General features: G+C 29.5%; 1 protein-coding gene across 3 annotated transcripts in view; it reads right to left on the bottom strand.

Moving 5' to 3' along the window:
• Positions 1–17,579, bottom strand: part of LOC123265979 — a 172,222-nt gene that overhangs the window by 8,630 nt on the left and 146,013 nt on the right. For all 3 annotated transcript variants that reach the window (XM_044730011.1, XM_044730003.1, XM_044729995.1), the window contains 5 exons: positions 8,583–8,764; positions 6,857–7,046; positions 4,367–5,889; positions 2,350–2,639; positions 891–1,242 (listed from right to left, as the gene is read on the bottom strand). In XM_044730011.1, coding sequence (XP_044585946.1) covers positions 891–1,242; positions 2,350–2,639; positions 4,367–5,889; positions 6,857–7,046; positions 8,583–8,764 — 2,537 coding nt within the window. The remainder of the gene's footprint in view (positions 1–890; positions 1,243–2,349; positions 2,640–4,366; positions 5,890–6,856; positions 7,047–8,582; positions 8,765–17,579) is intronic.

Genomic DNA, 17,579 nt, shown 5'->3' on the forward strand with positions numbered 1-17,579 from the left:
ATTAAAAAATTCATAAAATTCAAAAATATGTTCAAAGTGATAAAATTTTTTAAAACTGTGAAACATTTTATTAAATTAAAAAAAAAATTATAAAGTTATTTATTGACGTCAAGCTTCATTTAAATAATTATCATTATTAATTATATATAAAGAGAGACTAGGACCTATCAGTATTAATTAACATACAGTTTAAATTTACACAGATAATTAAAACTGCAGTGGTATCATAATTAATTAACCTATCAGTAAATATATTCTACAATGTTCATGATATTATCCATACTCATAACAAGTTACAATCAATATGGACATGTGTGAGGACTAAAATTGTATTAATAGATGATTGTTAAATAAATACTAAAGAGTAAAATAATTTGATCAAAGTAATCTATATAATTAGGGAACATGGAAATTTTTGTGTCGGACATATCTTTATTATAAAATAGATTTCTAGAGTGAAATTTGATACCATCAAGAAGATATCAATCTGAATTTGTAACTTATCATGATTTTATTTATTTTTTTAACGATATTAAATTTTTATGGTAAAATTATTTTAACCGTTTTTAAGACGATTGTTCTACAGAATTTTTTATTAAATTATTGATGATTGATCCTGTCACCGTAATATTATTTTTTTGAATTTATTTAAAAGTATCTAAACTATGGAAATTGTAATTAAGAATATAAAAAAATCTGAAGTTAAATTTCTTCTATTCATAATTCATAATTCTCGACAGCCACATAGTGACTGCAGGTCGCTAATTTTAATTAATTATTAAAACTTATGCGGTAATAAAATTTGGTGAAATAAAAAATAAGAGAAGTGTGTACAGCAGCGTTGATGTACTGCAGCAGGATAGTATAGCTTAATTAAAGAGAATAATTACCGTATAGTACTGAAAATTTCATGAAAACCCGTTCCTTGATGACAGGCGACGTCACAAGTGGGAAGCGGATGCATCACCGGGAGACGATGACAAAGTACGCTGTCGCTGTTTCTTTTGCTGTTACCAGAGCTGCTGTCTTTGTCATTATCATTTTGTGGAAGTGTGCCATTAGCAGTAGCCGGGCTAGGATTGAGGCCAATACCTAATGGCAGACGAGGTAGTGTTGCTGGTCTAGTCAAACTGCCATAAGCTGCGAGGGTACCACGTGGAAGAGAAGAGTAGCAGCGATTAACGGATAATGCTCCAAGTGTGTTTGATGCGCAACCGCTGCTTCCAGAGCCCGACCCAGACCCTGTATTTTATTTATACTAATTATCTATACAATTAATGCTTTGTGTTACATGCATTTGCTTAACATTTATCTCTGTACATCCAAAGTAATGCCACAAAGAATTTAAGTGAAAATTTACTATCTTCTTTTTTTAGTAATTATTTTTCTAACTAAACTATTTCGCAAGAATTCTAACTTTAGGTTTTATCTTACGAAAATAGATTTAAGAAATTTACATTTTTTAAGTTTAATGAATGTAAAAAAATATATTACAACTTTACAACTTTAATTAGAAGTTGAGAAAATAAATGTAATGAATTTTTTTACTTTTGTTACCGAGTAATTTTTAATAAAAAAATTTTAGCCAATATTTTGATACCTGAATAATCATTTTACATTGCGGATTTTGAGGTTTAATTCGATTATTGGACGATTATAGCATTTTAATATTGAAAAAGAGGTCATCCATATATTACATCACACGATTTTCTATATATTTAAACCTTTTATTCCTCTCGAGTCACATTTCTATCGAACCTTTCCCTTATGAGACGTCTCATTCTGACACTCCTACCTTATAATTCAATAATCGTAGTAATTTTTTTTTTACAGCAATTAAATTGAATCGTAATTAAATTTTTCAGACCTTAAATTTCAGTTGATCTATTTTTACTATTGAATTTCTTAACAGTTGGAATTTAAAAAAAGACTAAAAACAATTATTATTTTTACAAATCTAGAGCGAACTTCCTTCTCTCCTTTAGATTCTTTACAAGTGACGTAATGCATAAACGACCCCAAAATATCTTAATGAGCAATAAAAATTTTTTATAATCAGTAACAAGTAATTGTAAAAGAATGAAAATAAAGAAAACTTGGACGTTGGACTGATACCAAGTATTATATAAATAAAAAAAGTAATTACCATTATCAGTGAAACCCATAATACGAATAAAAGTATTAAAGCTCAAGGGATTTAGACTTTGAAGAGAGTGTTTAAGTTAAATCGAAGGAGTATTTTTTCTTGTCAGCTAGTGGGATGGATGGCGGATAGAAATAATTTAAGATTTTGATAGCAAGGTAGAAATTTAGTTGGCAAGCGAATACCATAGAGGAAATTGAATTCACCCATACTAATCCCAGAGCTTGATGGATCTTCGGTTTTAGTTCCCCAGCTTCCGGCGAGATTGAGTGCAAACAAAGGTCTTTCTTTGAGAAGGTTCGCAACAGATGCCAAGCCATCGCTGCCGCAGCTCAAATGGGGCAAGTGTAGTGCCTGTACTTGAGAACAATCCCGGAGTGTCTTGCAAACCCTACTGACTTGCTCGCTGGACAGATTCATATCGAGTACCACTCGTGATAGGTGAGGAGAAGCGTTTCTTAAACCTTGACAGAGGGCACACACCACACACTCCAGCCTGCAACAAATAATTCAATATTTCAACCTTCTTCTTTTTTTTTTTTTTTTTTTTTTTTTTTTGTAAAGTGACAACTGACAAGTAATTCATTTCAACATGTACTATTTCATTTCCTGGTCTGGTGATAAAATTATTTGTTGATATATTATAACTTTTTTTTTCTTTTGTATTTTTAATAAATTTTCTTTTTCTTGAGGAATTTTTATCTTTCGGTTTTTATTTTATCTCGACTGTGCGGCAGCGATGCCGGAAAAGCTGGACAAATAAAGATTTTATATTTTCTATTACTTTAGTAAATGTGTGTATTCCTCTTAACTTTTATTGTATTGTGTTTTATTTTATTTATTTTATACTTCCCTCAAGTTTACGCAAGCTAATATAGATATAGATATATATTATTTTTTTACTTTTGTATCCTCACATAATCATTATGAGCCCTTTCTTTAATTTAACAAATAGCTACGGATATTTTCATCCTTGATCCTTCGTAATTTTACTTTTTTAATCTATTTTATGGAGTATTGTTCTTTATTTGAAGAGCGTGGATAGAATATTTCCTCAGAAATTTTTGTGGCTGCCTTTTGCTTTTTATTTATTACTTATTAAATTTTTCTTCACAAAAATTATTGTCCGATTATTTTTATTTTCCTAAATTTATAAAATATTAGAGGTTTTTTTGTGCTCTATAAATATCCGGCACATGTTGGCTACGTACATTTTTTGGTAATAAATTTCACCCCAAATTTTTTTGAGATAAATTGTTTTAATAAATAATTTTTTAGTTTTGTAAAAGTGACTACTATCATCGGTTCTAGATAAATAGCTTTTGATGGAAATAAATCTTTTATTTTATCAGTTTAAATTTTTTGTTATTTAAAAACAAAAAAAAATATTGAAAAGTTAAATTAAAATTATTAAAATTAAATTGATTAACTATCTCTTCCGTTCTGTGCAAAAATTATTCGGAATTGAAATATCGCGTTACAGTTGCCTCGAGGGCATATCCTAACAAAAAGTACCGTTGAAAAGGTATAACATTTCTGAACAAGTTTTTTTTGATAATCAATAATACATTTTTTTTTTCTTTTTAAGGATATCGAACAATGAGTCTAAAATTATTTTTATTAATATTTTTTTTGAAATTTTGAAGTGAATTCGACAAGCATAAGCTTTGTCCAAATAAAAAGATATCATCTGTCAGTTAATTAAAAAAATAATGATTCCAATTTTTTTTACAATATCAAATATTGCGATGAAAAATATTCATGGCAATGTAGTTATAGACTTTAATAATCAATATTTTGTCTTCAAATTAACTTTAACAAATATTTTACCTAAAAAGGGTTAATTTTATTACTTGATCATTTAGTAGAGATAAAAAATGTACCAAGTAGTAAAAAAATTTATAAAAAAAATTAATGATTTTTATCAAATTACATATTTAAGAGCTAACATGCATATTTGTATCTTAAAGAATATATTACTCTAGACCTTTATAATTTTATTTTTACTCCTCATTTGTTATTTATAGAAATAAATATTATTTATTTATATTTTTACCGTAGTCCCAATAAAAATCCAGACTTTATTTCCTTTCAGAATTTTGTTTTATCTGTTAAAAAAAAAACTACTCTCAATAAAATTACTGCAGTATATTTTTTTTATATAGTAATGACTATGAACCTTGTCGAGTAATGGATCAAAAAACGAAAAAACAGTAACATTACCTGTCGTTGGAGGATTCCTCTAAGCACGTAATAACAAGTTCAAAATCATTAAGTTTCTTTTTGCTGAGCACACTCTTGAGATATTCAGCGAGTCTTTGTGTTTCGTCTGTTGAAAATTCTTGTCCTAGCAGAGAAGTTATTCTAACAAGTTTAACACTCTCATTGTTGGAAAGCGCATTGAAGAAATTATTTAGATAAGTTGGATCAGATCCACGTTCAACTTGAAAGACAACTTCAAGGGCTTCGAGTGTACAAGCCGAGCTGGAAAGTATTTTAGTCCATCCTTCCAACTCAAGCGGTGATATTTGAACTAATGGAACAGGAGGTTTCTCATTAGGGGTTGGTCCGAACCCGGACGCTGCTCCAAATAGTCGACAAACAGACAGGATATTATTGTCTGACGTTCCTGCGGCTTTAAGTAACGAGAATATCATTCGCGGAGGAATTTCCAAGGGGCAAAGTTGATTAAGTATCAAATGCGTTCTGGGTCCGAGTAACGCTGCCAAGTGACTTATTATTTCAGTGGGCAATCCATCCAGTTCATTTCTCAGGATGTTCGTGAATTGCGATACCGAGGCGAGATAACACGCCGCGAAGTACTGTATCACCGCAAGATGGATCGGCGTGTAAATTTCTGTTTTTCTCCGATGTCCGAATGTAAAACCGCGTGTCAGGAACCCGAGTCTGGTGATATCGATCCCACCCCCACGAGTTCTCAATTCTGTTTCAGTGTAACAGCATTTTCCTTTTCTCAAGCTCGACAGAGAAAGTTTACCAAAGTCTTCGAGTTTTTTCTTGTAATAAATCGGTATCTCTTCATCGGGAGTCAGCGGGTCTTCCAAACTTTTCTTAACTACCCCTTTGATGGCCTCTTGTATCAAAGTGTTACATTCACTCGGCAATTTTCCAGCGTCACGATAAAGTGAGCACAACATAATCCAGCCTAATGGATACTGGATAAATTCCTTCGCGGACTGAGACTGGACATTCAAATTCTCTAAAAAATCACAGGCGTGCTCGGATAAATTATTGTGGATAAAGTAAGCCACGCAGAGCTTCTCAACATGGGACCACTCCAGCCCAGTTAAAAGGATTCTCCGCTGCACCATCGTTGATAAGCTTGAAGAATTATTTGGCGTGCAGGTTACGAGAATTCTTGCGTCGGGAAAAAGTCGGGCTTCTAACAGATCTGCGGCGTCCGCTAATGACGCCTTGGCACCTGAACACTCGTCATACCCGTCGAGAATAAAAAGCACCCGGTCTTCCAACAGATGAAGTGTTCGCCAGACTTGCGCTATCGCATCACCCAGAGCCGCGCTCTTCGGCAAAAATTCACGCGTCAAGTAATTTATAATTGAGTTGCCGCGTAATTCCCGGAGCGGGATCATGAATGCGAGGGCCGGGCCGTCGCCTTGGTTCGCCCATTGATGAAGTAGTTTCAAGCACAAACTTGTCCGGCCACTTCCCGGGCCCCCTTCTATTGCGACACGTCTCGGTCCTTCTAGTAGAATTCCGTCGCTTAGCTGGAAAAATAAATGTTTATATTAAATATGCTATCTGGGATCTGGGTTAGGATTAGAACGGGTTGGTAATTAATCATCTGGATAATTAATCATTATTTTTGCGGGTCTATGACTTTTTTTATTCGTTTAATTGCCCGCCTTAAGGGACGAAAAGTTGAGGGTCCTCTGCTCTCATTTAGGTTAAATTATATTTATGATTTACATAGTAGTATAAATTTGTGTCAAATTACTTTTTTGTCGACTAGAAATTATATTCAGACGATGAATACATACGTTTGATATTTTTATATGTTATGTTATGTATTATTTTTTATAAATAATGTTCAGAAAAATACGATTGTGATTCATATTTTAATTTTATCAATTCGATTGAAAATCTTTTTCTTATAAAGGTGCTTTAGAGTATGCCGTATAAATTTATTCTAAGTTTATAGAAGAATTTTTAAAATACACACGGACAAAAAAATTAACTTAAGTCTAGAAAGGAAATCTTGAACTAATAAAATATTTTTAAAGCTAGAAATCAAAGCGTGTTTTTTAAACTATAATTTATTTTAAAATTATTTGATTGAATTGTTTATGTTTTTCATTTTTTAATTGAATATTATGTTTCGTGAAAATTTTAAACAAAAAAAAATATTCTATTTAATAAATTACATTTATGAATTATATTTATTTATATAATAATGAAATCGAAGTATATAATTAATTAAATCATCGAAGATCCACCGCTTTTATAATCGCGATTAATTAAAAACAAATATCGAATTATTAACTGATTTGAAGGCTCAGCGACTCAGCATGTATTGATATAATTAATGTATTATATTGTGTAGAATAATTAATGAAACGGGTTTATATCCGATTTATGTTCTACACTAAATCATCCATTCAAAGATGCTAATTTGTGATATAAATAACAGGTATAATTATGATGTCTGTAATTAATAGATATTAGTTTACATACTCGAACTGATGAAAATATTTGGTCAATTTTAATTCTCTCCAAACGGTACTCTTGGTCGTTGTTGTATATTAGCTGCAAATGGGGTTGAAAATGCGCTGGGCAAAATGTACCGGCTGGAAGAAATGAAGTCCATGGTGGCAAGTGATGGGGATCTCTGGTAGCTATTTCTTTGTAAAAGCTCTTCAAGTATCTGGTAAGCACATAACATAAATAAATTTAATTTAACTCAAGGTTATTGCCTGAAACCTGGGAGCAAGTAAGCTTAATTGAATGTATACTGAGTTCCGATAAATTGAGTGTTAATATATATTAACACTCAATTTATTGGAAATATTTTCGATTAAGCGCGTTTCGAGTAACTTTAACCTGTTTGAGTTACTTTGGCAGCTTTATGTTCGCTTTATTATGCACCGAACCGTGCGCTGAACTTGAAAGACTCTTTGGTGTTACTTCAAAATAAAATATTGTTCCCCGGTTGATATTTCACACCGTAAGGTAGTTTAATATAGACCTTGCGTAATTAAATTTATTTTCTAAGTAGATAATAAAATATTTTCTTGTCGAACAAAGAGATATAAAAAAAAATTCTTTGAAAATAAAAAGAGGAAATTTAATTTAGAGTTAAAAAATTTATAGTGATAGTATATATAATGGAAAAATTTTTATTTTTTATGCCTAAAGTATTTCATTTATTATCACGGTGTAATTTTATTTATCGATTTTTTTTGAGAATAAATCTCCAAATAAAAAGTTGGTTTAGTAAGATGTGAAGCCTTGTTGCTAGGCATTGGTTGCTATGGAGGGCATGAGAGGACGGAGAGTGGTGCTATGGGGGTCGCTTTGGGGGTTTCTAGAGGGAATAAGCAACGTATAATGTAATAGATATTCAACTACGTATTTTATAGTCCACAAAAATTTTTGTTTTCATTACTACTTCTTATGAGAAACCAAAAAGTTCATTTTGTTTTATAAAGTTGGACGTTGAGATTTGAATAAGATTAACACGATAAGAGATAATAACATCAAGAATTTTTTCAGTTACTGAAAAAAGTTACACTGAGTAAAAAATTATATCTTTCTCTAATAATAATTGTCAAAACAAATTTTAATTGTTATTTTCACCTAAATTTTCTCTGATGATATGAGACCTCATACCGATAAAATATTATGGTGAAGAAATAATAATGAAAAATTAGTCATTATCCAACAATTTGAATCGGGTAGTCTGGCTTATAATATTAACTATCTTTGATTTAACATCAAGATTATTATTAATTATTAAAAATATAGTTTCAAGAATTTCAAAATATTGATCATTATGAAAATTCAAAATTGTTTACATCTCTCTTTTTAGATTGCAATGAAAAGGAGACGAATCTACTACATTGCTCAAATAAAGTCAAAAGAATGTTGTATTTATTGTGGTTTCTTTTTTTTATTTTTATAATAAATATGTAGACCATGTTAAATTCTAGTATTCTAAAAAGATGAAGTGAAAGAAGATAAGTCTTTTTTTTAAATATTTAAATGCACTAAGATGCAGTAAAAATGAATGGAAATATTTAAGGGTCATATTATGCATCAAAATAAAAATAAAAGGAATAAGAAGGAACTGAAGTACTAAACCGAGTGATTTAAATTTAAAAGACTCAATCTGTTTACCTAACCGAAGTGATTTAAATAAAAATAAAATGAAGATGTTTTTTTTTTTTGATTTTTATTTTACCGTAGTAGTCGACCAACAGAATCGCGATCGGGTGAAGGATGTCCACTTGCACCGTCTAATTTCCTGGACGACGCTCGGACACTTGATAGATAAGCTGCAGGGGCTGGAGGCGGGCTGCAAGGTGGATAGCAAACCGGACTACTATCTCCTGGTGTTGATACAGCAAAACTCTTTTCCAGTTCCTTTAAATAAAAATTTTTTTTGTCAGTAAATTGAATGGAAAATCGTTGGAGATAAGCTTATTTAATTTTTTATAAATTGTATACATTGAAGAAAATTACTTTTTTAAGTTATCATCAATTGCTTTTTGTTTTAAATTTATTTTTTATCATTGGAATAAGTTTCTACTTGGAAAAATCAATTCCTGAGTAGAGAAAAAATTTTTTAGACTCAAGAATAGTATATTACACACCTAGGGAAGTAAAGTAAGAAATGTCTCAGATCACATGTAATTGTTGGCCGAGGCGAAGCCGAGGTCAACAAACATGTGATCTGAGGCTTTCTTATTTACTTCCCGTGGAGTGTATACTATTTTTTTGCTCGACGAAGGCAGAAAGCGGCACTTTCGTTTAGCGCAGCGGGCCGAAAGTTGACGCTTTCTGCCCGTCGAGCAAAAAAATATTTATGAGGACCATAATTATTCTAAGCGAAATCAAATTTTCTTGAACGCAAAAAATTTACTTGCATAAAGAAAAATTATACGTGGATCAAAACTGTTGTGATTTTCGTGGCTCAATTAAATTTTTTTTTTCTGTGTACTCATGTAGTTTCTTAGGCCAAAAGATAATCAATAATATCTAACGACATTTCAATAATAAAAATGTAATAAAAAACAATCGTCGTATACAAGAAATAAAAAACCATACTTAAAAAGAATTACTCATAAAACGATTGTTAAAGTAGAAAAAATAATACTACCTCTTTCAGGTTTTACAAAGATAAAACATCAGCGTAAAACTTTCAATACATATTTTTGATATAAATGGAAGTTCAAATTATCCATAAAACGAAGCCATGACTCTTTTTACGACTATTTATTTTTAAAGATGTATGGGCATGGTCGTAAGTATTAGCGTAGATTGAGGTTCAATTTTTTTACAAAATTTTACATTAGTACTTAAATAAAACATTTACTTTCGGACATTGAGATTAAATATACCTCAGAGAGCAGCTCTTAAATATTAAAATTTTTTGCATCTATTAGTCTCACTAATATTATCATTTAAGCTTATAAAAAAATAATCCATTCTTTACGGTATTCCGAATACTTAATAAAGTCACAAAATAGTTTGGAGCTTTATTTTTATCCTGATTATTCATTTATAACTTTTATATAAAGTTCTGTTAATTCGTGAGAATTTATTGAATACTTGTGGAAAAATAAAATTCAATATTATTAGCGATATCTAAAACTTGAGTTATTTCAATATTAAAATATATAACTGGATAAAAAAGATAAATAAAAAGCATAAACTTAGGATGTAAGATAAGCGGATTATCGAAAAATAATATTAAACTTTTGTGGAAGTTCAATACAAAACTTTTTTAAATTTTCGTATCTAAAATTCGTTTGTTGTACTAAAAAGTTTTAGCAGTGAGCTTTTGTGTAACTCCGAAACGTTAGCGAATCGTTATTTATGGTATTATCTTTGTTTTTTCTTCGGTTTCGACTTAAAAAGGTCAATCGTTTTCGAAATAAAAATAACAATGGTACGTTTCGACACGATTGATTTATTGGATTTTTAAAAAAGTTTTGGTGCGATTGTTATAAATTATAAATAAATGAACAAAATAATAAATTGAAAATTTATTTATTTTCTATCAATTTCTTCAACAAAGTTTACAAATAATAAAAATAAATCATAATAATAATAAAATTCTTACAAACTATGGAAGTCATCAATTATTATAACAAAAAATATTTCAATAATATTAATAAGTTTATCCTGCATGAATATAAAAGTCGTTAAATGTTTCAAAGGTAATCGCTGACACAGAAATAATGAGTATGATAATTAGTGTTTATTGTTAAGTAGATTGGAGATAAACTCACCAGAATGGAAGTACTTCCAAGACTTTGTTGTGAATCACTTAGCATAGCAGCAAGATCAGTCATCATCGAGGTTGAAAAACTTTTACGTGCCTGATGATAACAACGATGTTGACGATTTTGTTGCGTCATATATCCCGACATGTTATTCGTATTATCGATTTTCGATGACCAGATTTCGGTGTCGTCATTTCTAGGCCGGTCGCAAAATTTACGATGGCTTATGAACTTATTGTCATTTTTGAACCAATCTGGATTCGGCCTTGGCTGTCGTGTTATTGCGTGGGATGATTTAACAGTATTATAATTCGAAAAATCGTCAGCGCGGCTGTACCAGAGATGACTAGGTGGATCGTGAGATCTAGGCGTTTCAATGGATTGAGTTTTCTCAATAGAGGATCCCAGTCCCGATGTCGTCGGTGTGGATGGATAATAAGAACGTATGTGAGGGTCTTTATTGTTTTCTACGTCATTAAGATATGAATCCTTGTCTCTCAATTCAAGTGAACGATTGTTTTCATGAATATTCAAGTTCGAATCCATTTCTGAAGACATTGTTGACGCATGAAAATATTTTCTATCGTTCGATGAAGTCCATATCTCATCTATTATCGACGAGTCTGCTCCGGTTGATATCGTCGGGGTTCTATGGAGGTTTTTAAAGTATGTACTAATTAGTACATCGATTTAGAGTCTCATTATTATCTTTTTTATTACGCTTACTTTAATAACATTTGAATAAAGTTTCGAGTAAAAAAAAAATATTTTTAGAGCTCTCCGTCTGAATATTGTAAGAAAATATTTTTCAATGTAACGGGATAGAAATTTTTAATAATTTTTATAGTTATTGTATAAATGCAGTTAATTATCGAAATTCATTAGAATAAATATTTTTTCCTGAACAAAAAATTATGATTTATAGTCGAGATTTTTCCTTGTGATTGCATATATTTTATTATTGTTTCGGATATTCAAGTTTTAATGAATGTCAGTCAAACAAGACAACCTTAGAGCAATATATCCGAATGTTCGCGGTCAAAAACTATTTAGTTTCCACTCCAGGGAAATACTAGATAGCTTCAGTCTGCTGCATTATTTATTATGAATAATGAATTTTAAGTTATAAGCATTAAAATATCTAATCGAAAATACTATAAAACCCGAAAGTGATCCGACTTTTATGATACATCATATCTGTAACTCTAGAATTATTTATTTTACTATTTTTTTAAGTTATCTTAAAAATTAGAATTTTAATTAAAAATCATAAAGAACTTTCAAAAATTTCACGAAGAAATATATCAGTATTATTAATAATGTAGAAGATTTTTCATATAAAACGTGATTTAAAAAAATAACTAATGTGTTTGAAAATTTAAATATTATTCTAGCATGTACAAGATCAATAATAAAATTTTATCACTTTGTCTTCAAAGATTTACTTTTTTCTATCTCTTCGTTGAATACTTCAGCAAAAAAGTATCATAAAAAAACTAGTCTTGCGCTGTTCTGTTTACTACAGACTAGAAAAAAAAATGTTCAGCATAAAGCATTAACTTTATTTTAAAAAATGATCCTTATTCTCTGAGCCAGATTCCGTTTAATTAATAACATCAATTAAATAACAAAATTATAATTATCATATTGTTTTTTCTTTTTTTTTTTTTAGCAATAAATTAACATTTTTGACTTTCGCTTCATTTTTATTTTTACTCTCTACCCTGAACTACCCGAGTCTCTCTTATTAATAATGTATGAGTATATTTTATACAGCACAATTTTGATGGCAGTTTTTTTGCTCACTTTCTCTGCCAAAAAATTTAATATTTATAGATAATAATATACGTGAGTAAGAGCTTTTGAAATCGCTTATACTTGTAACAATCTCATCGTTAATTAAAAATCTTATCTAAAATCTAATCTCGGATAATGCCTATCGATTCGGTTTTTATCTACCTCGTGGTGAATTTTCTCTGAAAACATGTAAGTGGCTAAGCAAAACTGGAATCTTTAACTTAAATACAAATGAAATGGGTCATTCAAGACTAACAAGCACTTGTATGAAGTTGAACAGTTAAACGCAGTACAGCTAGAGAATTCAGTGCTCATTCAAACTTCGATATAGTACAAAATTTTCAAGCTTCTAAAGAATTCCAAATTTACCGGAATAAAAAATGTAAAACATTATGATACTAAAAACCACAGATTTAACAAATAAATGTATCATTTCAATTAAATGAATAATGTACACTGTAAAAAATTTGCGGAGTGAACGCGGAGTGAATGAAGAGTGAATTATTTTTAATTGATTCACTCCCAGCGGGAGTGATATTTACTCCGAGAAGGAGTTAATTTTTGTTAATAATAAAATTCACTCCGCATTCACCCCCAAAATGAATGAATTTAGAAATAAATAAATTTTTGTAAAGAAAATATTTTTATAAACCCTTTTTATATTTAATTATTAAAAATTTAATTTATTATTTTTAATAATATTTCATTTTAATTATTATTATAATGTTTTTATTTATTTTTTTTTTATAAATTAATTATAATTAAAAATTGTCAAAAAAAATTATGTAGATATAAATATATATATACTAGCGGACCCGACAGACGTTGTCATGTACACACGTCTTAAATTTAGAAATTTTAGGAATGAGCTTGTATAGTTAAAAACATCATTAGTTAACAACATGCAATGGGCATTCTTCAATAATTAACATTTTCGTAAATATAAGCCCATTCTGATTTTATACTCATCAAGAGCTTTCATTTGAGTACCCACATGCATTTTTGATATATTTTATATATTTATATATTTGACAAATACCATATATGTGAAATATATATAAAATGTTATGTGGGTACTCAAATGAAAGAACTCGATGAGTGTAACATCGGGATGAGCTTATATCTTTCAAAACTTCAATAATTAAGAAATGACACTGTATCTTGTCAACTAATGATATTTTTAAAGATGTAAGCTCATCCCGATGTTACACTCATCAAGACCTTTCATTTGAGTACCCACATCAATTTTTCATATATTTTATATATTTATATACATTATATATATGTATATATGAAAAATATATCAAAAATGCATGTGGGTACTCAAATGAAAGCTCTTGATGAGTGTAAAATCAGAATGGGCTTATATTTACGAAAATGTTAATTATTGAAGAATGCCCATTGCATATTGTTAACTAATGATGTTTTTAACTATACAAGCTCGTTCCTAAAATTTCTAAATTTAAGACGTGTGGATTTTTTTCGGAGTGAAATTCTAAATCACTCCGAAATCACTCTGAAATCACTCCGCAAATAAAAACTCCGGATTCACTCCCTACGCGGAGTGATTAATTACTTCACTCCGGAACTCCGAGTGATGGGAGTGAAATTCACTTCCGATTCACTCCGGATTTTTTACAGTGTAATTTTATAGTTAATGAAAAAATCTTTCATTCATTAATATAAGTAATGGAATTATTAAGACAGAGGCTCACTTTAAATGGCTAATGCTAATTGAAATAAATGAATCATGAGAGTTTAACAGGAAAAAAATAAATTAAATTAACTATTTAATGTTTGATCAAAGAGCAATGTTCAATGTATTAGTTTATTCATTCCTATTTACGTATAATCCGTTTCTCTACAATCCAATTAGACTTTAAAGGCTCACTTACTCTTAATATTTAATTTAAATTTGAACTTAAAAATTTTGAAATTTTTATTAGCTCTGTAATAAATTAATCGGAAAATATATGTATACATATCTATCAAAATTATTAATTTTTAATGCATAGTATATAGATAAATCAATTAAAGCTCTGTCAATTCCTGAATAAATGAATGACGACATTGATCCATTATATCGTGAATTGATAACTAGTAATGATAGTAAAGTAATGAATAATTAATGCAAGGTTTAAAATATACTATCCATGCAATTATCAAACCAGGAGTATCTTTGAAATTAAACATCGAAAACCTCTCAGTCATGTGATCCTTTTTACATCGATTTGCCTTTCAATAATCACGAATTCCTATTATCTTATAATCACGTGGATTAGTTCAATATTGAAAGGTAAATCAATATGAAGAGTTAAATAATGGAGAGATTACGGTAATCCGACTCATTTAAAAGTTGTTTGACAAGTTTATTAGATAATTATAATCATCCGACCACTGGCTACGTAATATCGATAATTAATAATTAGGAAAGCTCAAGGGGTAAAATTAAGTTCGAGAGAACAGTTCTGGCATTTAGATTTTTTATGTTTACTCCTTATTAGTTGTCGGATGAGTATTTAATATCAATGTGCAGCTGTTTTAATAAAGAAACATGACTGTTATAAAAGTGGTTTCATTAATTTCTCTTGCCAATATTTTCTAATAAATTCTTAATTATTTTTTTGATGTTTTCCTATCAGTACATTCAGTTTTTTTTTTTTTTTTTTTTTTCATTTCTCAGAATTATGAAAATAAATAAGTACTAAGAAAACATTTTTAAAAAGTTGCATTCATGGTTTTATAAAAATTTTCTCTATCACAATTCATTTGCTAAAATAAATATGAAAGGGTATCGATCATCACCTTTAAATCCCAAATTTTATACATGAAAATTTGAATCAATATATGAAATATAAGACGGATATAATAAGGACAAAAATGAAATCGTTCTCTATAAGTATTATTTTGGCGCCAAAATAACATAATTTTAATTAAAAAAAAATTTTTTTTTTTTCATCTATCAATTTAATTTGAGGATATTTAAATTCATAACAAACCTATTTCAATTTCCAATTTAAACTTTAAATCAATTCATAAGACAAGCAGTAATATAATATCTGATCATTTATTCGCTCAGACTGTCAATAAAATTTCAATGAAACCGCTTTTGGACCTGATTTCGAATTCAGTAATTTTTGAAATTTTTCGCTGACCCAATTCGTCCTATACATGTACAACACATAAACATGTACATGCATATCATCGGTCCTCTTCCTTTTGCAAATATGAATATAAATAAAAATGAAAATGTAAAAACCATGCATATTAATAAACAAACATGGAATACTAGAGAATACCTGTAGGGTGTATTGCGCTCATGCCAAATTTGTTCGGTGTTTTTGTTGGGGGTGGTCGGTGTTATCGGAATAGTCCGATGATTGGCATAGTAGCATCTCTGCGGAAAACCCATTCCTTCGTCGAGACCAGCGGCCCAGAGTGATTCTAGTGGTAAATCATTGGTAGCAAGTGATGTATTGCAGCCCCCTCGGTCACTGGGTGTGCTACCATCGTGATGTTTGTCCCTCATGCTTGAGGGACATACTCTACCAGCACCCTGTAGTACACAGCACATAATGCTGTTACCACTGGCGACGTTCTCGGAGTCGCCAATTTCCGGCAACTCCCTGCTACCACCGCTCTGCAGGCAACCTATCGTGGATAGGTTTTTCGATCGTTTCTTAGCACGTACTTAATCTTAACTCCCTCTGTACTTTTTTCTTTTCTTTTTCCTGCTGCTGTTGCTGCAATTTTGATGATTTTTCTTCATTCACATCATTATTTTTATTTTTATTCAAAAACATTTTGTCTCTCTCTCGGTTCCTTTATTTTTAAATCTTCTTGCTTTATTTATCTGCGTAGACTTTATTTTTGTACACATTCTGAAAAAGTTTTCATAAACATACATTTTTTTATCGTTCTATTTTGTAATGTCATGCACGACGTGGTCGCTGTCATTTTTTATCATTTTAAAGTAGAGCACTCGAAAGTGTATATGAGAAAATTTTGTATGCTATATATGTATAATAGAGTAACGAAAGATTTAAATTAAAAGTTGCGCTTATGAATCTCATATAACAAAATACCAATCCAATGAAAAGATAAATTTATTTATTTATATTTTTTTTTATATTAATTAATAAGACCCTTGACTATAAAAGTATTCATATATCATATTATTTTTGTAAGCAAACGTTCTAGATGGAGATTTTTGTTTAAATTACGTTTTACTTTTTATTCAATGGAAAAAAGCTAATAAATGCATTTTTTATTTTTTTCCATTGGTTTCAAGCCTTTGCTCAGAATTTTTATTAAAGTTATTTTTAATAGTACTAACTCTTTCGAGAGAATAAATTTATTTTGCATGAATTTTTGAGGTAAATAATATAAAAGTCGCTTTTATGAATATTTAAAATTAATTATGAAATTGAAAGTAGATATTTAGTTTTTTAAAAGCTTTCGTAAGGCAGACTACCCATTTACGGCAGATTAAAAAATTTACCTTGTAAATTTTTTTTGGTCTGCGTTTATACGCAACTGAAATGTTGGATTTTAAATATGATTGATTAGCTTGACTTGTAAGCATCAATAAATCTATGTAACGGAATCTTTCAACGTAATTTTTATCGAGTTTAAGGAGTTTGGTTAATTCGAAAATTTGGACACGTAGTAAGAGCTGATGACAATGCAATAATTTCATAACTTAAATACTGAAATACTACAATCTAAATTTTTTACACTGTACTACACTGTAAAAAATTTCGGTGTAAAAATGAACCTGAAGCACTTTACACGGCCGAGTAGTGTGAAATTCTCTCGGTGTAAATTTTTCATCCGTTTAATTTTAACAATTAAAAACAATTTTTTAACTTGTTAATATCATTCAATTGCTCATACCCAAAATCAAAATTCACAGCTTTCATTTTTTTTTTCCATTAGCTTCAATTAAATAAGAAATTTGAAAAAATGCCAGAAAAAACTACTTCTAAAAGCTTTTAAATAAAATGAAACTCTCTTTCACATATTTACAATTTAAAAAAAATTTTTTTTGTTTCAATTTAATAACGGAGATGCATTGCTTTTAAAATAGAAGTAAAACATAAAAAATAACCTGTCACTGCTTTTATTCTTCCTAAATAATATTAACATTTTAT

The sequence above is a fragment of the Cotesia glomerata genome, linkage group LG1 (assembly GCF_020080835.1).
Source record: "Cotesia glomerata isolate CgM1 linkage group LG1, MPM_Cglom_v2.3, whole genome shotgun sequence".
In the NCBI taxonomy this organism is placed as follows: Eukaryota; Metazoa; Arthropoda; class Insecta; order Hymenoptera; family Braconidae; genus Cotesia; species Cotesia glomerata.